Here is a 23,246-nt window from a genome sequence, read left to right as displayed (position 1 = left end):
TTGAAAAAAGGATTTAAAAAGACCTAATTATCCATTTTTTAAAATCATGTATCTATATGTATGTGACCCAGTTCAGCATTTATCAGAATCAGGGCTTTGATGTACATATAAGTCACAATGTATACAACAGGCCAAGCAGCTGGATAAAGTATTATTAGGAGTATTCAGCCATAGTCTCTTCTGGTTGAAAGTCTGCACCCACAAATGGTCAAACCAATGTGCAGTTTAGAACTGACTCCAGATTTATGTTAAACTCTCAATGCAGCAGTATCTATGAGCAATCAGTTCTACCGCTTCCAGCTAGCTAGCATCACAAGACAATGTGGTTTCAGCTACACACAACTGGACTACAGAAATACCATCTCCATGGTTTACAATTATTACAAAGTGCAGCAGCACCCTCAGCAACACAGGTTGGTCTCATGCAAATCACACCTATCTACCCATTTCACTGGCTCACCACAGACTACTGCATTAAGTTCAAGAGCTCAGTAACATTTTTCTTCAACGCAAGGAATGATCTGGGCTTGATTATCAAAAAGGTCAACTTCAGCTCCAGGATAAGAACTACTATCTACAGCTACTATCCTCAGGGAACATATCTACGAAAAGGCTACAACCTCAGTTGTAGTAAGAGAAAAAAAATCTTTTAGGAAATCCAGGAATATATATTTCCCACAGGAACTAACCCAAACCAAAGGCACAGCTGCTTTCCATTCTATATGCACACATACCTCACCTCTTCAATTTTACCTTCCTAATAAAAGTACTATGGCTACGTCTACACTAGCCAAAAACTTTGAAATGGCCATGCAAATGGCCATTTCGAAGTTTACTAATGAAGCGCTGAAATACATATTCAGTGCCTCATTAGCATGCAGGTGGCTGTGGCACTTTGAAATTGACACAGCTCGCCGCTGCGTGGCTCATCCCGACGGGGCTCCTTTTCGAAAGGACCCCGGCTACTTTGAAGTCCCCTTATTCCCATCTGCTCATAGGAATAAGGGGACTTCAAAGTAGCCAGGGTCCTTTCAAAAAGGAGCCCCATGTGGATGAGCTGCACGGTGGTGAGCTGCGTCAATTTCAAAGTGCTGCAGCCACCCGCATGCTAATGAGGCACTGAATATGTATTTCAGCGCTTCATTAGTAAACTTCAAAATGGCCATTGGCATGGCTATTTCGAAGTTTTGGGCTAGTGTAGACACGGCCTATAAGAAACACAACAGATGCTAGTTATATATGCCTTGTTATAGCCATGTCAGTCCACGATAAGCAGACATGTCACTTTCAGCATATCTGATATTTCACTCTCCTCCTCTTGGATCATCATCGCTGCAACACCAGTACTTGGTGTGTGCTATACATCTCAACTTCTTAAAGCAGTACTCAAAGATGCTCAATACATTATGATATTACAGTACAAGAACCTGAAGAGAAAATGTACAGGTTTGAACGTCAGTATTATTTTCTCAATAGAAAAATTTTACGTTGAGAGCAACTCTCTTCCTGCAGTATGCTATGTTGCTTAACACAAGAGGATCTTCTGAATGCTGCTCCATGGGTATTGAGACAGTGCTGAAGCATGCACAGCAGACCAGCCGACACATGGGAGTGCCCTTTTGAAGCATGTACTTTCCTTGGAGGGAAATGGGATGTGGAAGCACTAAGGAGACTGGGACAGAATGTGGGTTAAGAGCTCTTCTAGGATGAACTGCTCATTTGAAGTGGAAAAGTGAGAGCAAGAATTTGAGCTCTTAACATTTCATGCCAGGTAAGAAAGTGGGCTGCCTGGAATGGACTCGTTCCGACGCCCAAGACAGAGAAGAAGTAGAGTCCTTTGTCTGCTGCCACTGCTACAAGTGTTGGTGTAAGAGACATTTCTACATAGCAGGGATTGTGTGAGTTAGGATCCCTTAATCATTTGCTCTCTTGGAGAAGTATGAATAGTAGTTTTTGTTTAAGTATCCTATAGGAGCACCAAAAAAGCTAAGTACTTTGAGATATTTCTAATGCTTTGAGGATAGAGAGCACCAACCTTGAATCAGTTCTACTTTAAATCTTTACAATGTTGATTCTTGGATACAGCAGACCAACACAAAGCAGCCGTAGCATACTAACTACTTAAGCTTAGCTTATTTCACAGCTGCTTTGCATTACCAGAGCAGTAGCAGGTAAGCGTACCATTGAGTCAGGCCCTTAACTGAGTTATTGGTTTAAAAGAGCAGGGTTAGTGAGATCAAGCTATCACTAGCACATTGCCACAGAAGCTTTTCAAAACGACTGTTGAGCCAAATCAACAAGAACTCTTGACATGAATCCAGTCTCCCTCACATCACAGAGTCATTACAGCAGTTGGACTGTCACATGCAACTCAACAGGGGATGTTAATGATTAACTGCTTAACTGATAAGCCTGATCCTGAACAGTTACTGGTCACTGGAGCAGCCCCCAGGCAGGCATTGGCAAGGGGCTGCTGCAGGGGGGATGCTCCTGTATGGCTGAAGCAGTCCCCATCTGCATTAGCAGGGGCTGGTAGGGGTGCTGGGGAGGGGGCCTGAGGCTGCGCCAGCTCAGCTGGAGTGTCCCTGCCCATGATTTGTCCACAGACTCAGGAACAAAAGCTGATCAGGCCCTATTGGAGCATCCATGCCTGCAATGCACCAGGGGCAGGGGTTGCTCCAGCAACACTATAATGCCCATGACCCGTCGGCAGGGAAGCTAGGCCTGAGCAGTCCAGGTCCCCGGTGCACCACAGGGAGGTAGGAGGCCTTACCAGCCACAACCCTCTCCTTAACTGGTTAACCAGTTAACTGTGATTTTGCATCCCTAAAACCAACTGCAGAGAAAGGACAGCAAAATATGTAGCAACATCACCACAATGGTCCCAATTTATTTTATTTTTAAAAGACAAATGAGATGCTGATTTGACTCCATCTATAGCCTATATAATGTTAATACTCTTGTGATATTGTTCATAGTGTATCTTCATTACAACCTAGTTTCCTCAAAGCTAGCATATGCAGAAGATACCAATTAATTTTAACCTCTGCAGAAAGTCTTTAGGAGTCTTATTCAGTTATGAAGACTGTTCAATTATGAAAAGCTGACAGATGTCAAAACAGTCACAAAACATTTAACTTTTTCCCCCACTATTGCTGTCTTATGTGCATTATAATTAACTTGTAGCACTGAGTTAATTGAGCGCCACGAATTAGAGAATGTTCTTAAATTTCAAAGGAGACTACTGAACACACTTACCATTTATTCTGTACTTTAGTCTTCTTCCATTCAAAAGTGGTAGACCTTCTACAACCTGAAAGGAGAAAGCAAAATGACTGGTTAATTTTTTTAAAACAATGATTACAACATTTTCTTTTGTCAACATCACAGAAGTTTAGTCCTGAGAGCCAAATAGAGGCACACCATCAACTTGAAAATCTTGTTCCTTTCTAAATTTTTTGGTACCTTTTGTAGTAAGTAGCAAAAGCTCAGATCACTAAAAACTGAAAACTAGCAATCCTCTCCTCCCCATCATTTGATTAATTTACTTTATACATTCGACAATACACTACCTCCTGCATAACATCAGCTTTCCATTTGTTTTCCCACACAAAACAGGAAATGTCATTTAGGGAAAAAAAATTGGAAAATATGGTTCACAAGGGGAGTGAGGAGCAGATTCAACACTTGAAACTACAGCAGAACCCTGAGATGCGCACACTCAGGTTGCACATCTGTTTAACATGACTCAGACTGTGGCCACAGTTGGCCAAAACTTCAAAATGGCCATTTCGAAGATTACTAATGAGGCACTGAACTGAATATTCAGCACCTCATTAGCATTAGGACACTTCCGGTCACGGGGCTTTGAAAACACCGCTTTCAAACACGTGTGACTCAGCACGGCTACACGGGGGGAATCCTTTTCTAAAGGACCCCGCACTTCAAAATCCCCTTATTCCCCTCAGCTGAGAGGAATAAGGGGATTTCAAAATGTGCAAGGTCCTTTAGAAAAGGATCCGCCCGTGTAGCTGCGCCGAGCCAAGCGGATCCTAATGCTAATGAGGCGCTGAATATTCAATTCAGCGCCTCATTAGTAATCTCTGAAATGGTCACTTACATGGCCATTTCGAAGTTTTGGCCAAGTATGGCCACAGCCTCAGAGTGGTGGGGAGCTGGCACCTGGCTCCAGGCTCCCCACCACTCTTGGGAGCGGGGAAATTGACCAGCGCTGGTCAGTTTTTTGGCTCCCCTAGTAATGCAAAATTTGACTTACATGAGGTTGCGCAAGAACACAGCTTCTGCGTAAGTCAGGAGTCTACTGTACTTTTCAGTTTTTTTGTTGTTTTTTTTAAAATAGAAATAAGGTTAAGTGAAGTCGTAACTTTTACTGGACCAAATTTTTTTTTTTTTTTTTATGGAGGAGATAAGCTTTTGAGCTACACAGAACTCTTCTTCAGGTCTCGGGAAGATAACCAGAATCTGTGAGCTAACTACAAGTTTAGACAGACTGAGGGTTCACACACGCACAATCACAGAAATGTTGGGCAGGAAGGGACCTCAAGAAGGCATCAAGTCTAGCCCACACCACTAACTAAAGACTACATAAACCTAAAACAACTTTGGCAGGTGGTTGACATCAGTTTTTAGAAGCTTCCAATGATGGGGACTGCAAAGGCTGCCTTGGAAGCCAATTCCAGCACTCAACGACTCTAACAGTTAAGAAGTTTTTCTCAATATGTATTTGGAATCTCCACTACTGCAGATAAAGGTGATTGTTTCTTATCTTACTTTCAGGAGACATGGAGAACAACTGATTACTGTCCTCTTTATAAGAGCCCTTAACATATTTGAAGATTTAGCAGGTCCACCCCTCAACCTTTTCTCAAAACTTAACATACCAAAGTGTTTCTTTTTCAAAAAAATTCTTCTTATAGGCTAGGCTTTCCAAAATCATCATCATTTTTATTTCTTCCATAGTGTCTCCAAATTGGCTGCATTCTTCCTGAAGCGTTGCACCATGAATGTGACATAGTGCTTCAGGTAAGGCCTCACCAATACTGCATAAATTGGAGTGGATCTCTTGTGACTAACATATAACACTCCTGTTACTCTACCTCATATTAGCTTTTTTTTTTTGTGCGCCACTGTATTACATATTCTATTTATGATCCACTCTAGCCTAAAAATCCTTTTTAGCAGCACTACCATGTAGCCAGTTATTCCTCATTTTGTAATGATACATTATTTTTTCTTTCAAAGTGAAGTACTTTACACTTGTCTCTAGTGAACTTCATCTTGCCAATTTCAAACCAAATCTAACTTGTCATAGTCCTTTTGAATTCTAATTCTGTCCTCCCAAATGCTGCAACCCTTCTCAGTACAGCGGCAGCTGCAGATTTTATAAGTATGATCTACACTCCACTACACGCCATTAAAGTACTGGCTAATACTGGACACTGGACTGATCCACCTGGAACCCCACTAAGTATCCCCTTCCAGTTTGGCAGCAAACCATAGCTAACCATTTTTGAGTGGCATCTTTCAACCACTTGTGCACCCAACCTGAGAATCGCACAGGACTGTGTTAATAGGCCTTGTTAAAATCAAGATAAAACCTATCTACTGCTTCCCCCGCCATCCAGTAGATGGATGTTACTGATGCTATTGAAGAAAGAAATTAAGTTGGTTTGGCATTTGTTCTTGACAAGTTTATGATACTTATTCCTTATAATCATATTCTCCTCTACATACTTACAAAACTGGTAATTTAAAAAGTTGGTTCCAGTATCTTTTCAGGTCTCAAACTTAGGGCTGTTTGGTCTGAAATTTCCTGGGTCTGCTTTGTTCTCCTGCTTAAAAAGATATGTTTGTTTGCCCTTCTGCAGTCCTCTCAGATCTCATGTGTCCCCATGGAGTTCTCAAAGACTAATGGTTCGAAAGATGCTTCAGCTAATTCCTCAAGTAGTCTTAAGATAAATTTCATCAGGCCCTGCTGACTTGAATCGTCACTTCCCTAAATATTTTTTAAGCTATGCATTCCACATTTTTGGTTTGCATTTCTTCCCTCTTGTTCCTAACATTGTGTTGAGTAAATACTGTTAATGTTTTTAATGAAGACTGAAGCAAAATAGACATTAAATACCTCAGCTCTCCTGGTGCCAGTTATTAGCGCTCTTTCCCCCTAAAAAATATTATGTTTATAATTCATTCCCCCTGTTGCTCATAACGTAAGTAAAAAAATTACTGCCTTTTATGACCTTTGCTAGGTGTAGCTCATTTTGTGCCTTTGCCCCTATTATTTCTGGTACTGCATATAATGCTGGCACTACTCTTTTGTACACCTTAGCAATCTATGTTTCCACTTCTTGTAGGACTCCTTTTTTGATTTTCAGGTTATTGAAGAGCTGGTGATGAAGCCATACTAGCCTCTTACTATCCTCCCTCTCTTTCTTTCACACTGGAATAGTTTGCAGTTTTATATTTAATATTGTCTACTTGAGAACCAGCCAATACTAAAATCTTATTTCCCTTAGTTTTTCTTCCCTATAAATTCTCTAAGTTTCCTAATATCTACTTTTTGAAGTCTTCTACTGCTGTCACTTATTCCTTTCCAAGAGATCATGAAATTTGTCATTTCACAACTTTTACCCAAAGTGCTTCAACCTTCAGATTTGCTGCTAATTTCTCCCTGTTATTTTCTCCACTTTCTGAAACAAAAAATTATCCCAACACATTCCAACTACTTGCTCGAAACTATGTCTGAACAGTAAAATGCCAAAACTAATTTATGGTTAAAGTCTCCAAGTAACACCAGGTCTTGTGTTTTGCATACTTCTGCTTTTTTTTTTTTTAAAAAAAGAAATGTTTCATCCCATCGACCTGATCTGATAGTCTACACCAGACCCCTGCCACATAACCATGACACTACACAACACACTCTAGACCACTTAAAATCAAGTGCACAGTTAAGTTAGCAGGTAGTAGACCAGGCGTGTCCAACCTGCGGCCCTGGACAGCTAGTAATGCAGCCCCACAAGATCGTAAACTTTTAACATTATTATGTGATTTATACACATTAACTATATTATATATTTTGTACGCGGCCCAAGACTATCTTCACTCAATGCGGCCCAGGCAAGCCAAAAGGTTGGACACCCATGGAGTAGACTATACAACCAACTGTTGTAATGAACTATAATAGCACTTATTTCTGTTTAGTTTACATTTTTAGTGTCCATAAGTGTTATAAGTTTAAGTTCCCAAGCTAATTTTTAAAGGCGTTACACAAATTTCCTTTGAGAGTAAGGACAAAGGTCAGATACGGACTCATTACTTTTTGAAGCGTCCACCCCAAAGGGAGCATGATATTTCTGTCTGTTATTTTTCTGTGTTAAGTTCCCTTGAGACCACAGTGACTGTCTAGTTTCACCCACATAGTGGTTTGGGGCATTTGATATACTGATTACATATGTGTAGAATCCATGAATCTTGAAAGGTGCATTGTGGCGAGTATTGATTCTTGTTGTAGCAATGCAGGTCTGCAGGTTTTGCATCCATTGTTCTGACAGAGTCTGGTGCTGTTCTGAGTTCCTCTATCCTACTCTATGGGAAGCTTGTCTCTAATGATGAGCTTAGTAAAGATGAGGGATTGTTTGAAGGCCAGGAGAGGGCAAGGAACATAAACAGGAAGAGAAGGACAGAGATACAAATATTAGCTATATTTACATAAACTTTCAAGGAGCTTCTATAAAAACAGAAGTCTGAACTCTCAGTGAAACTTAGGTCTGAAAAAGTGAGAGGTGGATACTTTTAGACAAGTATTACAAAGTCAAAAGCTGTGTTTTCCCCCAGAGTGCCATCAATGACGAGTCTGATGACATCCTCTCCATTTTAAAAACAGCCAAATTAAGGCATTACTGACTTGTACAGAAACTGCCATTTCCAACTAACACCAACAATTTATCTACTTTTGTACTCTTTCTTCTAGAAGTGAGCAATATCTGACGCTTCAGAGAAAGGGAAAGAACAATATAATGTAATTGTCCGATTGTGTTATGATATTTATGGGTGAGACAGTCAGGAATGACTTCCTGAGCAAGCAACTTTCAAGCAATGAAGCTTACATCCTTCTCCCTTCTATTTCATGTAGTAGTGGAATCATGTAGAAACTCAACAAAAGCTGCTCAAAAGGTGCTTTATGACATTTTTCTACAATTCCATTGGTACATCATCCATTTAACTGTTTGATCTGAAAAATGATAAGTGGTTACTGTATTGTATGGCAGTAACATGGCACACTTCAATGAGACAAACCATTCCATGGCATACTCACTTTTTTCAGCTGAACTGAAAGCTCATAAACATCACATTTACTGTGGCTACAGTCTTACTAGAGAGGTTTGCAACATAGTAGTGCATACAACAAGCTAAAAAAGGATCCAATGGGATGTTGAGTAATTGAGTGACCACTTTTCAGAGAGAGAAGGCAGCTCCAAAAGGCAGGCTCCCCTCCACACCAGTCTATTGGAGCTGGGACATGGCATTTAAACTGCATCCCACCTCCCGCCTTCCCTCCCCACTTGCCATAGCAGGGACAGGGAGCGGGCTCCCCACCAGCCTGTTCAAGCCAGTAAACAGCATTTCAGCTACTCCCTGAGTAAGCTCCTGCAGGATGGACATTTACCCTTCCAGAAGTTCTGCGAAGAGCCAGCACGGAGAAATTGACCTACCCCACACCAGCAGAGGGAAAAGACTGCCTGAGACCCAGCTGATCTGGGGTTGGTCAATTCCTCCTCCTCCTCCTCCTCCCTCCCACCCTATCCCCACAGTGGGTCCGCAAAGAGCTGTGGCAAGAGGAAACTGATGAAATTTCACGGTACACTTGGAAAGTTCTCACGGAACACTGGTTGAAAGCCACTGCAGTATGGTGTATTGTAGGAAATCAGATTTGACCAGAAATCAGATTTTGGCAGCAAGCATTTTCAAATTGACAGCTGTGTAATTAAACTTTCAACAACTCACTAGTAGCTATATTCCAATTTAGTATCGATAAACAGATAGTGATTGGGTTATGAACAGTATTTCAAATAATAAAATCCAAACATTCTTTAACCAAGCCCACAAAACAATCACACACGCCCCCCAGAACATATTCACTACTAGAAGTTTACCTTTCCAACTGGCAGTAAGGAAAACAAAGCTTGAACAAAAAACCACAGAAGAAAAACACCAAATACTCTGGTTTCCCACAAACTACCAAGAGCTGGCAAAGGAGGAAAGTTCATAACACTGGGGTCTTCCTGTTTGCACATCAATAGCAAATAAAATACAGTGGCAGGCAGGAAAAATATCATGCAAAAGGCCCCTGTAAACAAAAACCACACAAGAGTAAAAAATAAACTTCAAAACAATAGCATTTAATACTATCAAAGCTTAAAAATGTGTTTGCAAAGATGTGTTTACCAATACGCAAAAAGCATTGCAAGAACTGACAATTAGTACCACTCTATAGAGCTTACAGGGATTCCCATTAAAAAAATTAAATAAGCAGACCAGTCACTCTAGAGGTACCTTAAAACCAGAAAAGGGGCATTAAAAATTCTATCATATAAAATCATATGTACGTTATCTAAATTGGAATTTCTATAAATTAGCATTGCTGTTTTAGAGCAAAACTCACTCTAGAAACAGATTATAAACAATGAATTCCACAACTTTAGATAAAAAATGGTTACTCACCTTCTCATAACTGTTATTGTTTAAGATGTGTTGTTTATGTCCATTTCAACCAGATGTATTTGCAAAGAGGTGCGCTGTAGCTATGAAATTTTTCCCAAGCAGCTCACTGTAGGGTCAGTCTGGGTGCCCCCTGGACTGGCACCTGCATGGTAGTTTGCTGCTACCAGGACTGCCACCTTGTAGGAGAGGTTAAGCAGGTGGACAGCAGTTCAACTGGCAGATATATTACCCTGGAGAAGATTAAGGTTGAAGTTCCAGGGCAAAATTGGTTGTCAGACTCGAGGATAGAATCTGTCAAGGCCTTTTAAGAATCAGGTAATCAAAGGATTCGTAATACTAAGTGGCCTCGTGCACGAGGATTGAGAGCAGGTACAGAGGCTAAGTGGACCCCTACAGAGAAGGCTGAAAGCCATTCCTGCTTGAGGTAGAACAGTTAGCATCGAATTAGTGGCACCAAAGCTAATGTTGGAGGTGATCCACAGTACATCAACCAGACTGAAAATCTTTTCCACCTCGCAAATTAGGTGGCTCTTGTGGAAGGTTTCCTGCTGCTAAGAAGGACTTGTCTAACTTGGTCCAAGCATGGGAACTCAAAGGGGCATAGGAAGGGGGCTTCCACAACATGAGGTGGAGCGATAAGGTTCAGGTGCTGAAGGCAAACATAGCCTTACGAGAGCAGGTGCAGGAACAGTGGAAGTGGGACCAGAGTTTCTACTGACACTTCCAGTGAGGAGGTGTACCAATGTTGGTGGAGGCAGTCAGGTGCTATTACAATGACCTGAGCTCAATCCCTCTGAATTTCAAATACCCTGACGATGAAATGTATGGGTGAAAGACATATGGGCGATGGCCTCCCCATGAAATAAGAAAAACATCATCTGCACTGGAGCCTGGGTTGTGGCTTTGGAAGCAACAGAACTGCTGGCATTCCCCCAGTTAGGTCTATTTTCTCCATGCGACATAACAGGAAAACCCCACCTCTGGAAGATTGACTGTGCAACAACTAGGCGGAGAGAACACTTGTGTGCCTGGAAAGACCCTGGCGTGGTGGTCCACCAGCTTGTTCTTTACTCCTGGGATGTATGCAGCATGCAGGAGTATTGAATGCTCTACAAGTCCAAGAGTATGAGGACTTCCAGGCGTAACTGTGCAGCCTCCATTTGTTGGTACAGAACATTGTCATTGTATTGTCTATCAACACCTCAACACAGTGAACCGCTAGATGTGTTTGGAAGGCGTGGCATGCCATTACTTATGTTTGAAAAGGTTACGATACCATGAACGTGACCTTTGAGCAAAACTGCCTGCTGGTTCAACCAACACAGGAGGGAGTGTAACAGTATAGGAGACAGTGTTACCAGTCTGTCTAGTTTGTCCCAGGCTGGACAATATACGAACACCATCCATGACTGAAGAGGTTGGAGTCGGAGGTGTCTCATCACATACATACATGCTGCCAGCATTTTCAGGCAGCTCCATACCATCATAGCGGGTAGTGCCTGAGACCCTGAACAACAGTCATAATACCCTGAAACCTCACTTATGGGTGGTATGCTCTTGTCTGGGACGAATCCATAACTTCACCAATCATCTCTACCCTCTGGACACACCAGAGTGAATTTCACCTCATTACGGAGACCTAGTGATGTCTAAGATGGCTCTGATGAATCTCACAAGCTTCTACCTAATTTCTAGAATGGCCCTTGATGAGCCAGTTGTTGAGGTATGGAAACACCTGTCATTGATGACTGTACAAAAACGTAGAGACAGCTGCTATGCACTTCATGAATACCTGAGGTGCTACAAACAGGCTGAATGAAGGACTGTAAACTAATTATGGGTTTTGTAGCCTACAAACCTGAGGTTCTTCCTGTGGAGCTGATAAATCATAAATGTAAAAGTAGCATACTTCAAGTTGAGGGCAACATACAAAATCAGATAATGGAGGCAAGAGAGAACATGTAGAATTTAAGTTTCATTATAAACTTGTTGAGTTTTCCCACAGATTCTGAATGGGCTGAAGGCCACCCTTGGCTTTAGGGATATCGGGAGTGAAAACCCACAGCCCTGCACTCCTGAGAAACCTCCTCTGCTGCCCTGATAGCAAGGAGTGAATGCACATCCTGTACAAGGAGTTACTTGTGAGAAGGGTCTCTGAAGAGGAAAAGAGGAAGGGTAGGAGGGTAGAGAATATGATGGATTATCCCTTCTCTCTCCTGCAAAACACACATTGGTCTGAGGTGATGAGGGATCATGCATGGTAGACAGGAGATAGTCAGGATGAACAGACAAGGTGGGGTGGATCTAAGATGAGGTGTGGCACGCTGTCCTCAACCATGCCTTCAAAAGGATGACTTCGAAATAGATAAGCACTTTGGTTGTCCAGAGACCTAATCCAAGGGCTGGTGCAGATCTTGTAGAGGTCTTTCTGGTGACCTTCATCCAGGCACTAGAGGCAAGATGTGTAGGGTCATTTTTTAGCATGTGCTTTGCTCAGTCTTTGCAGATCTTGAAACCCAGTGACCACAGCATACCACAGGGGCAGAAAGAAGTGGAGGGGTGGGGGAAGGTACAAGTCCCCTTAACTCAAAATTAACACTATCAGAATAACAGCAGCAACTCTAACTGTGAACTACATACAAAAAGAATACTCAGTACTGCTATAGCGATTTGCAAAACCAAGAGTGACTACTGTCACGGGCAATAAGAAGGAACTGAGAAAGGGGTGGGTGGCAGGGCCCTTTATGGAGCACCACAGAGGCACCACTCCAGGGGGCACTCAGAACAACCATACAGGGAGCTGCTAGGGAAAAGTCTTCCAGATACTGTGCTCTTGCTAGAGTGTATGCATACACTCACGCACACCCCTGATTGGAATGCACATGAACTGGCACTCAAAGAATAAACATAAATTGCTTTTAAGACAAGTAACCTTAAAGCAGCCAACTCAACCAGCTGTGAAGCTGGTCAATACAATTTAAAAATATTTAAACTAGGTTCAATGTAGATCAGTCTAATTTTAATATCCTGTATTTTCATTTAGATTCTTTATTTCAGGATAGGAACCAAGAATATTAGATTCAGTTCCAGTCAAGGCAGATTATCTTGTTTGCACAGTGTGACCAAAAGACAAAAATAGAAACATCAAAAGGTAGGTCTACATGGGACATCAATGGATCATGTAGTCCATACATCAGGGAGAACTAAGTGTTATCTATAATATCAAGACAGGTGTTGGTCTAATCCATTTGTAAAGATCTTCAGTGACAGAAATTCTACAACTTCCCTTGGAAATTTGTTCTAATGCTTTAACTACCCTTGCAGTTAGAAAGTTTGCCTAATGTCTAACCTAAATCTCTTTGCTGCAGTTAATGCTCATTATGTCTTATCCTGTCTTCAGTGGATAAGAAAAAAAAAACAAACAACCCTTTTTATAACAACCCTTTTACATACTTGAAAACTGTTTTGTCCTCCCTCAATCTTCTCTTCTCCAGATTTAATAAACCTGATTTTTATTTTCCAGTCTTTCCTTGTGGGTCTTTGTTTTCTATGCCTTTAAACATTTTTGTTGCTCTCCTCCACACTTCCTCCAAAGTGTGGTGTCCAGGAGTGAACACAGTACTCCAGTGGAAGCCTTATCATTGCTGAGTAGAACAGAAGAATTACTTCTTCTGCCTTGTACACTCCTGCTAGTACACTGCACAGTGATGTTTGCCTTCCCCAACACCCTGCCCAGTACAATAGCGTTGACTCACATATTTAGCTTGTGATTGTCTAACCCCCACATAGTTTTCTGCAGTACTTCTTCCAAAATAATAATTTCTTATTTTGTATGTGTGCATGTGAGAGGGCATGCCAACCCCACCTAGCCAGGCAAGGATTAAACCTTGCACTTTGGGACAAAAGGTCATGCCTCCATGCCTTTGCTGGGCATACTCCAGTTGGAAGCAGTATATTAAAGAATGCCATTCAGCTCCAGCCTGAATGCACAGAAGCCACAGCAGTATCCCAGTTGACCACGGAAGATAAGGGAGATAGAAGGCCACTACTCCTGGAGGAGCTATAGGACCAAGTGACAGAAGCAGCCCAGGGATCATGTACATTGATTGAGGGACCTGAAAGATTACAGTTTCCTCAAGGCACTGCGTTGAGAGCAGGATAGGCCTAGGTCCCCCTAGCCTAAGGCTTGCCTCCATAGCACTGATGCCAAGGGCAGTTCCATAATCTCTAGATACTAGGCTCCATCCCCATGACGCCAAGGGCCACTCCCAAACCTCCACAGGCTTGGCCTTGCCATTCTGCCTATGAAAAGCCACATCCACCAAAAGGAGATGTTCTTCCTAAACAGTATGAAACCCTGCTACAGTACAATTATTCCTTCCTAAATGTAGTACTTTGCATTTCTTGTTGTTGAATTTCATCCTGTTCATTTCAAACCATTTCTCCAGTTCAAGATAATTTTGAATTCTAATATAGTTCTCCAAATCACTTGCAACTCCTTCTGTCTTGCTATCACCCACAAACTTTATAAGCAGCACTCTCTATGCCATTATCCAAATCTCTTGCAAAGATATTGAACAGAATCAATCCTGGACAGATCCCTGCAGGACACCAATTCAACATGGCTGTGTCTACACTACCACCTTCCTTCGAAGGAAGGACAGTAATTAGGGTGTTGGGAGTTTACTAATGAAGTGCTGCCATGCACACACAGCACTTCATTAAGCAAATTCCAACCCCCACCCCACGCGGCAACTTTAAAGTTTCAGCACACATCTAGCCACAGCTCACCTGCCGGTACTTCAAAGTACCGGCAGGTGAGCAGTGGCTAGACGCGTGCCGGTACTTCAAACTTTAAAACTTTGAAGTTGCCACAGGGTGCGGGGGGGGCCCCCCGCAGGGTGGAATTTGCTTAATGAAGTGCTGTGTATGAACCACAGCACTTCATCAGCAAACTCCCAACACCCTAATTACTGTCCTTCCTTCGAAGGAAGGTGGTAGTGTAGACAAGCCCTATGTCTTTCCAGGTTGACCATGAAGCAGTGATAACTACTTTTGACTATAATTTTCCAATAAGTTGTACATCTACCTCATAAGTTTGTCTAGGTAGATTTCCCTTTTTACTTATGAAATGAGCATACATGACAGCCCAAAAGCCTTACTAAAGCTGAGATATCAAAACTACTTCTTACATCCACAAGGTCTGATGTTATTTAAAACAATATGAAGCTGGTTTGACATTTTTTCTTGACTAATCAAAGTTGCTGTTATTTATCATCTTATCTTTTAGCGGTTTACAACCTGACTATTTGTTCCATTAGTCTTCCAGGTATCAAAGTTAATATAATTGATTTATATTTGCCTGGGTTGTCCTTGCTCTCCCTTGTATTCATAGGTTTTTGCTCTTTTCCAGTTCTCTGATCTCACCCATCCACCACATATTCTCAGTAATTGCTGATGGCTCAGAGAGCACTTTAAATACTCTAGGATGTATTTCATCAGTCCCTGGTGACTTAAGTCATCTATTTTATATAAATTAGGCTCTCTCGACACTAGTGAGCTTACAGCAGTACCAATGCAGCTGTGCCGCTGTGAGACTGTTCGTGTAGCTGTTCTGCATCAAGAGAGAAGAGTTCTCCTGCCAATGGAATAAAAGCACTTCCACCATAGTTATGTCAGTGGGAGAATCTCTCCTGCCAACGTACATTGTCCCCATTGGCACGTCTGTCAATTAACTTACGTTGAGGAAGGGTGTGGTTTGTTTTTTGTTTTTTTTTTTTAAAAAAAACACTGCCTTGAGTGATTGTTATATAGACAAAAGTGAAACAACAGACCTAGCCTTAAAATGTCTGTTATAGACAAGGCAGGTGAAGTAGTATCTTTTATTTGACCAACTTCTGTTGGTGAGGGAGACAAGCTTTTGAGACGCATGGCATTCCTCTTCAGCTCTCGGAAAGGCACTCCCAAGCACTACAACGAAATGCAAGGTAGAAAATTTTGTTTACTGTAAGTAGCACATACTCTAAATGACCATTCAAAGTAGAGTGGCAGGTTAAGATCTCTGCAGTCATAGGACAAAAAAAAAAAAACAAAAAACAAAACAAAACAGTGGTGGTGATTTAGGGGGCTACAGACTGTTGTAATAAGCCATAAAACCAGTGCCTGTCCAGTTCTTGATTTGTCATGTCTAGCAGAGCAATGACTTTAAGCTTCCAGGTTCATCTTTGGAAAGTGCTGTGCACGGATTAGGACCACAAGGTCTCATACAAAGCGATCACTTTTTGAGAAGTGTTCACACAGAAGGGATACTGTTAATTTTTTCTTCTTATTTTCCTGTAAGAGTTCAATTTATTGTTTCCCAATTTCAGCTTCAGACCCTACCCCATCTATGCTGACGTTCATTATGGTAAGCATCTATCACTGCCAACTCTTCTGCTGAATGCTGGAACCAAAAAGGAGTTTTAACATCTTTGTCCATTGTTCTCTGTATTGTTTTTTCCTCCTCATGGAGTAATAGCCCCATCTTATTTTTGGCTTTCCTCTTTCTTCTCGCGTATTTGTAAAATGTTTTTTTGTTTACACTTTTGTGTTCCTGGTGCACACGTTCTCTAATAATTTGACCTAGTTACTGATTTTTTTTTAACTGACTCTGAGCTTCAAGTAATTGAAGATCTCCTGATTAAGCCAGTTGATCTTTTACTGTACCTCCTGTCTTTTCTATGCACTGGGATATATCTTTAAAAACTAGCCAACTCTCATGAATTCTTTTTAAGCATAGGCTTGCTTACCTACCAATACCTGCCAATAAAATCTGTATTCTATATACAGCTACATATATGAAGGGATTTATTCAGAGTTCTGGCCACATACAGCATGTAGTATAAATTAAACAGTAATCACGCAACAGGCAGTGGTAATTGGCAGACGCACAGTGTGAGAATATGTATCTTACATTAGAAAGAAACTAGAAAAAAGTCCATGGGAGGAACAATCTTGAACTAGTTCTGTGAATATAGATACCTCTAGTTTTACCCTCAAATGGCTACTTCTGTGGTAACAATATAAAAAGCTGAAAACCACTTGTGTTCAAAGCAATGGAACTATTCCACTATTTCGCTTTTAAACTATTCAAGAAATCTTTTCCCTTGTTATTCAGCCCAAATTTTCCATGTCTCATTCTTAAAGCACTAAACAGTTAATTTCTAATTGTTTTTTAAAACGTTAATTGAAATATAAGGTATATTTGCCTTTAATGGTACTCCAAAAGTTAGAATGCGAGTTTGAGAAAAATAACCTTTCAGATTATGAAATTTAAAGATGCTTACTCTAATAACTTCAAGAAGTACCCCAATATGCAGTAGAGAAGGCCTGCAATAATCACTGTAGCACCTGCCTCACAACAGGTCAAAACAGAACCAAGTGTGATGTATCCATGTTACCAAAAGCAAACAAAATACAGTAGCATCTGATCAATGACCCCAACCGGGAGGAGTGTACATTTTTGAGAAAAGCAATGTGATATCAAGCAACAAAAAAATATGTGACTATCACTACTGTTAAGGTACATACCAATTCTTCCACCAAACTCTAACTCCTTTGTTTGTGTTGATACTTTTTCAGTGGTTTTTGCCATCTCAAAAACTCTCTCTTCCAAAAATGTTTCTTCTATCTTCTTTTCTCTTCTCGGACGTAAGCTGTACTGGTCAAGTACATGCCTAATTTCTACCTCTGATTCAAATTTTTGCTGCTAAAAAATTAAAAGAGTTAAAAAACCGAACAATTACCATAGCTAATTCTACCAAGAGTGGTGCAATCAAGAGAACAAACAGTCAGATTTGAGCACTGAAGTATGCATTTTCCCAGAATTAAAAAGGTATTATTCAACTATATTATCAGTAAAAGTAAATACAGCTGAAAGGCAAACATTTTCTTTAATACTATTCACACACACACACACACACACACGTCTGCTGTCTCCACACTTTCCAATTGTACAAGTCCTAGTCTTCCCTCCAGATGAGTGTTAAATGACCACCTTCACCTTCCAGAAGAATTTTTTTTTTTAAAAAGCAAAATGACTGCTCAGTTTCACTGTTGATTTACTCTTCTGCTGTGTGCTATATTCCAAAACCCTTTCCTTGAATTATTTATTGTTGATTTAGATTGTAAATAATCCCATTTGGACAGAATCTCATCTTCATACCAATCAGTAAAATGCTTCGCACACAGTTTCATACTAAAGACAAACAATATTTTTCTGGTAATTCTGCAGATTCACTGTGGTTGTAAGACAAAGTTCTAAGCTCTCTTACCTGTAAGGGTTTGTAAGAAGTGTCATTCCTTTCTGTACTATCAGGCTCACCATTGTACCGGCTAGTGTTGTTCTCACTCAGTTTCTAGTTTGAAGAAGAGAGGGAAATTTTAAATGTTACCATTGAATTAAAAGTAGTACATAACAATTAGAAAGATATTTACCAATAGTGATGTTTATAACAGCCATCTACAATTGAAATATTACAGAAGGTGTTTTCTTATCTCTTCCCAATTGTTTACTTTGTGCACCCGATAACCGTTTTTTGTTTTTTAAAGTGAGTAGATGCAATCTTCACTATTTGAGTGAGTCTTAAAGGAAAAAAGGGACGTGAACTCCTTTTAGAGTAGGAAAAAAATCAATAGCAAAACAGGAAAATGAGTTGGGAAAATTCAGGGGCAGCTCCAGTTCCAATATGATTTTTAACTTAGTGAAATGACATGTCAAAAGTGTGTCCTTTTAATAAATTTTTGCATGAACTAATTCACTCTCCCAAAATTTTGTTCAGACAAGATATTATAAAAAAAAGGAACAGATCTCCCAAGTCAAAAAGGTGCCATTTAAGATTATGGCTACTTGGATGACATCAGCCCTCACCGTAGACTTACCCACTCCAAAGTGATTTGCAGCTGAATGGTAGCTGTCTGGTGTTCCAAGTTTCCATAGAGCGATTGCCACTCGTGTCTGAACTGTCAGAGCAAGCCTCATTTTGTTGTTGCTATGCTTCAGGGTGGGAGGAAGCAATTAGCAAGAGTCCATGAAAGTGACCTCACATATCTGAAGGTTTTGCAGCCACTAATGAATATCCTAAAGGCTGCATACCTCTGTGGTCACACCAATCAGCTTTTTTCTTGGGCCCAGAACTGGCATTCCACTGTGTGAACATGACTGAATGCAGTCAGCATCTGCCAATTGCTCCACTTGCGTGTTTCACATGTGTCTGTGTCCTCCTTACAGTATTCCTGGATTTAGCAGCTCCTGGCTAAGTTAAGCGCATAACACAGCATAATGTGCGAGATGTTCAGAACGATGGACACAACAGTTTCAAGCTGAACGGGGTCCATGCTAGCCTTGTTATGGTGTCTTCAGGGAAAGCAGTAAAAAAAGGGGCACAAAAGGAGGAAGTTACTTCCTTTGTGCAGTAACGATGGTTCGTCAAGATGTGTGTCCTGTTGGAAAATCAGCTCTGGGTGTCCGAGAGTCCTCACGCCAGCATTCGGAGATTCTTTTATAGCTGTGGTTTCCCATGGTGCACAATGGCATCTCCTCGAGCCATCTGGAGTTTGTGTGGACTGGACCCCTCCATTCCTTCTCCACAGGACGCTCCACAGCAGGGTAAGTGGGGAAGGAAATGGAGCACCCACAGGGATACACATCTCAAAGAGCCATCGTTACAGCACAAGGTAAGTAACTTCCTCTTCTTTGAGGAGCGTCCCCATGGCTGATGCACTCTGGCTGTCCATAAAAGCAGTAGTCACACATTGGAGGTGCGTTTGGAGCCCAGTAGGGATCACAGTCGACTGAACTGTTTGATCCACTTGAACAGAGGAAGCAATTGAATACAAAAGAGTGTAGTTCTGTGCAAACATACTGCTGGAAGATCACGTTGCCACCATGTGTATGTCCGTAAGAGAACGTTCTTGAGAAAGGCAGTGGTGGAAGACATAGCCCTGGTAGAACGGGCAATGACAGCATCCAGAAGCTCTTTCCAGTGAAGCATGTTTGAATACAGGTGGAGATCCACTTGGACAGTCATTAAAATGAAATGGGAAGGACCTGATCACTCCACAAAGGAGAGGAAGAGCCTAGGAGACTTGTGCCAAGGCTTCGTGCGATCAATACAGAAGACAACCAATGCGCAACGAACATCCGGAGTGTGCCACACCACACATGCAGGCTCAGAGTGCAGTTTTGGACTTGGTGACCCTCAACTAGGCACTTGATGCAAGACACATGGCCAGAGGATGGCATGGCTTCCCTCGTAGACTGACACAGCAATGATGCAGTGACTAATTTTAACACTAAGCCTAACTAAAACTTCTTTTTCAGAACTTTAACAGGAAAAGTAACTTGGATAAGGATAGAACAAACTAACTAACTCACTCACTCTTCTTTTGCCTTTCAGTGAGAGAGAGAGGACAGCTCTGTCTGCAGCTAAAGAAAGTAGAGAAGGATCTGAGTGGCCTGTGCCACACACGCGCCAGATAGCACGAGGAGGCAGCACTGCGCACGTGTGGCACAGGAAACCATGGCTATAGAAGAACCTCCAAGCACTGGTGTGAGGACACACCGACACCCAGAATGAAGCGCCCACAAGGATACTACTTGAAGAAAAAACACTGTTTGGAATTGCTTTCAAGTGGGGGGGGAGATAAGTTCACTAGGGGAAGCGGACGACACATACCCAGAACTACCAGCTGAACTGGTACTGGAAGCATAACCCAGAAAGCAAGGAGGCAGCAGGAACTGTGGAATAGGTACGAACAATGCCTTGCTGTCAAAGTGGTCCATACTGCTAGGGACACAGTCCATCAACTTCATGCACATAGTGAGGACATGCATCCCACTGACTATACAGAATCTGATGCTAAAAATCTTATCTTAATAAAATTCGACCTCATCTCTTACTTTAGACATATCTTAAGGTATGTGGGTCAGTTCAAGCCTCTTCGAGCTAGTGCTTCAAATTCCAGGCAAATTCAAGGGGGGGTATAACTGCTTTTCTTTATACTAAGGATACATTTTCAAGTTTCACAATTATGTAAACTAGTTAATTTTTTTTTTCAAATGGAACTGGAGCTTTCTAAGAATAATTCTACACTCAGGCTCTGACCATAAGCAATATTATGCTTATATTAGCAACTGAGAAAGACATTTGTTTCAACTTGTATTTACTATATTTTCTTTAAATAGAGACACAGACCCAAATCTTCAAATTTTTTACTGCACTAAAGCTGTGTCATTTTCCATTAAAAGAACACAGCCCATGTAGAAAGAATATCAAAAAACTTAATCAGAAATTAATTCAATACCAGAAAAGTTAAGTTAGTTTCCCGAACTGTTTTCTTTTTCTCCTCTTTAGACTCTCTGCTTTGGGAGGATGAACGACGTTTGCCTTTTGCTGACCGACCAGGAGAACGAGATCTAGATCTGCTTCCACTGCGTCTGGAAGGAGAACTCGAGGAAGAATTGCTTTTTCGGTGTTTAAATGATGATACAGACTTAAAAGAAACAGGAAACATTAAAATATTTGTAAATCTTTCACTAAATGATAGAATAAGTTGAGTCAAAGATACAGTTAGATACAGTAATTTTAGCTATTTCTCAATATTTATTTGTATCACTGAACTAAATACCTATAAAAATGTTTAAATATTTGTAGTAATTTTAGAACTCAAAGGCTACACTGCAAAAATAACTTCAAAGTTGCTTACTTCGAAATAAGCAACTACTAAGCTGAGCGTCTACACACACACACACAAACACGCATAACCTACTTCAAAGTTAAACTTCAAAGTAGGGCACTACTCCATTCCCAGGAATGGAGTAAGGACTTCAAAGTTGGGCTCCTAGTAAACTTCACAGTAAGGGAAAATATGTGTAGACTCTCTGCTGGCTACTTCAAAGTAGTGCCTAACTTTGAAGTTAACAAAGTTAGTTCCTAGTATACATGCATCCAAAGGGACTCAACTGTCAGCTCTAGTAACTGAGCAGGCAGAACAGCAATGATGGTAATGCAAACCTTTCCTACTCAACTAACGCTACACAGGACTGAGATGGAGGGACAAGCTCATTAGTATTTAGTCCTTAGTCTCCCATTTCCCTTAATACTGAAGCAACTATGGCAAGATTGGCTTGAGTATCTGGTTGCTTCAGGACTCTTACCTTTTCCAAATTTGGATGCATACCTGGTATAACATGAAGGCTGCACTAACTACATTGTCCTTCTAGCAGCAGTAAAGATGAAAGTGCTCATGTCAGCTGCCTATGAGCCCAATGTTTTTGACTTTTCTAACAATCCCAGGAGAAACAAACAGGCTGTGTTCTGAGATCTTAATCACAGATATTGCAGAAAATAGTTTTCAGAAATTTTATGCCATCAGTAGAGCTTCCTGGAGTTCTGCAGAGCTCTAACTTGTTTCCCGTTGCTTAGTGTGTACACAGGTCCCTGAGGAAGACTGAAATACAGTATTTTCAAAATGCTGATCCCATCGCATCCCTCTCTAGTTCACTGTCATTCATCTTTCCAACCAATTCTGTTGGATAGCTTCTCTGAGTTTGTATAGCAGTGTTTTCCAAACTAATTTGCCTGCAGAACACTTTTGGAGGCTTCGACTATATTGATGGAACACATAAATGCCAGTCAGGGGTTGTGGGTATTCATACCAAAACATTGCTGAATAAAATGCTCAAAATTTGATTTAAGAGTGTTATTTTTAGATGTCTTATTTTACAAAGAACAAAAAACAACAAGAGAAAATCATCTCAATGAACAACTAACTAATGTCCGTCCCATCAGAAGATGGCTCACACCACTATAATTAAGTACAAAAATCAAAAAATTAAGTACAAACCCAAAAACACATCAATATAACAGTCAAAAGAAGGATGGTTGGTGCCATTCTTTTGTACAAAAAAAAAAAAAAAATTGTTCAAAACAGGACGGTCTTTCCTCTTTCCTTAAAGCTTAAAAAGCACTTATGAAAAAGAAATGCAAAACAAATTAAGTATGGAAATATATTTTTAAGTGTGTTTTTATAAATTTATTTTTCAGAAAACTACTGAAAAACAAAAATAAGTAAAATTTGGCATTTTTTTTAAACAGGAAGTGTGTTTTTGAATCATTTGATCACAAATCTGCTTACTATCAGGAATAATGCTGGAGAGTTGGAGCCTCATATCAGGTGTTGCAGCACACGCTTTCTCTGAACACAACTCGTGCCGAAACACTCCGAATCAACTCGGACTGTTTCAGAACGAGTTGCATAACTATGAGTTGCAACACTATTATGAAGGCATTATAAATATTAATATACCTATAATCTAAATACTATTAAAATCTCTTAGCATGTTTGATACACAATTTCATATTTAATATTTTAGAAGGGAAAAATATCACTAGCATCAAAATTTTTTCCACCAAACACCAATTCATACTGCATGGAACACAGTTTGGGAAACATTGCTCTAAGAC

General features: G+C 40.8%; 1 protein-coding gene across 6 annotated transcripts in view; it reads right to left on the bottom strand.

The window, feature by feature from the left end:
* The window catches only part of LBR (lamin B receptor), a 52,953-nt gene that overhangs the window by 17,266 nt on the left and 12,441 nt on the right, over positions 1-23,246 (bottom strand). For 4 of the 6 annotated variants that reach the window (XM_074989890.1, XM_074989894.1, XM_074989891.1 and 1 more), the window contains exons 3-7: positions 21,085-21,273; positions 18,054-18,137; positions 17,311-17,488; positions 9,174-9,367; positions 3,259-3,313 (exon numbers count right to left, since the gene is read on the bottom strand). In XM_074989890.1, the coding sequence (XP_074845991.1) occupies positions 3,259-3,313; positions 9,174-9,367; positions 17,311-17,488; positions 18,054-18,137; positions 21,085-21,273 (700 nt within the window). The remainder of the gene's footprint in view (positions 1-3,258; positions 3,314-9,173; positions 9,368-17,310; positions 17,489-18,053; positions 18,138-21,084; positions 21,274-23,246) is intronic. The other 2 variants (XM_074989893.1, XM_074989895.1) reach the window with 2 other exon arrangements.

This window comes from Carettochelys insculpta, chromosome 3 (assembly GCF_033958435.1).
Source record: "Carettochelys insculpta isolate YL-2023 chromosome 3, ASM3395843v1, whole genome shotgun sequence".
Classification (NCBI taxonomy): Eukaryota; Metazoa; Chordata; order Testudines; family Carettochelyidae; genus Carettochelys; species Carettochelys insculpta.
Note: the sequence above shows the minus strand (reverse complement) of the source record. Positions and strands in the feature narration are given on the sequence as shown.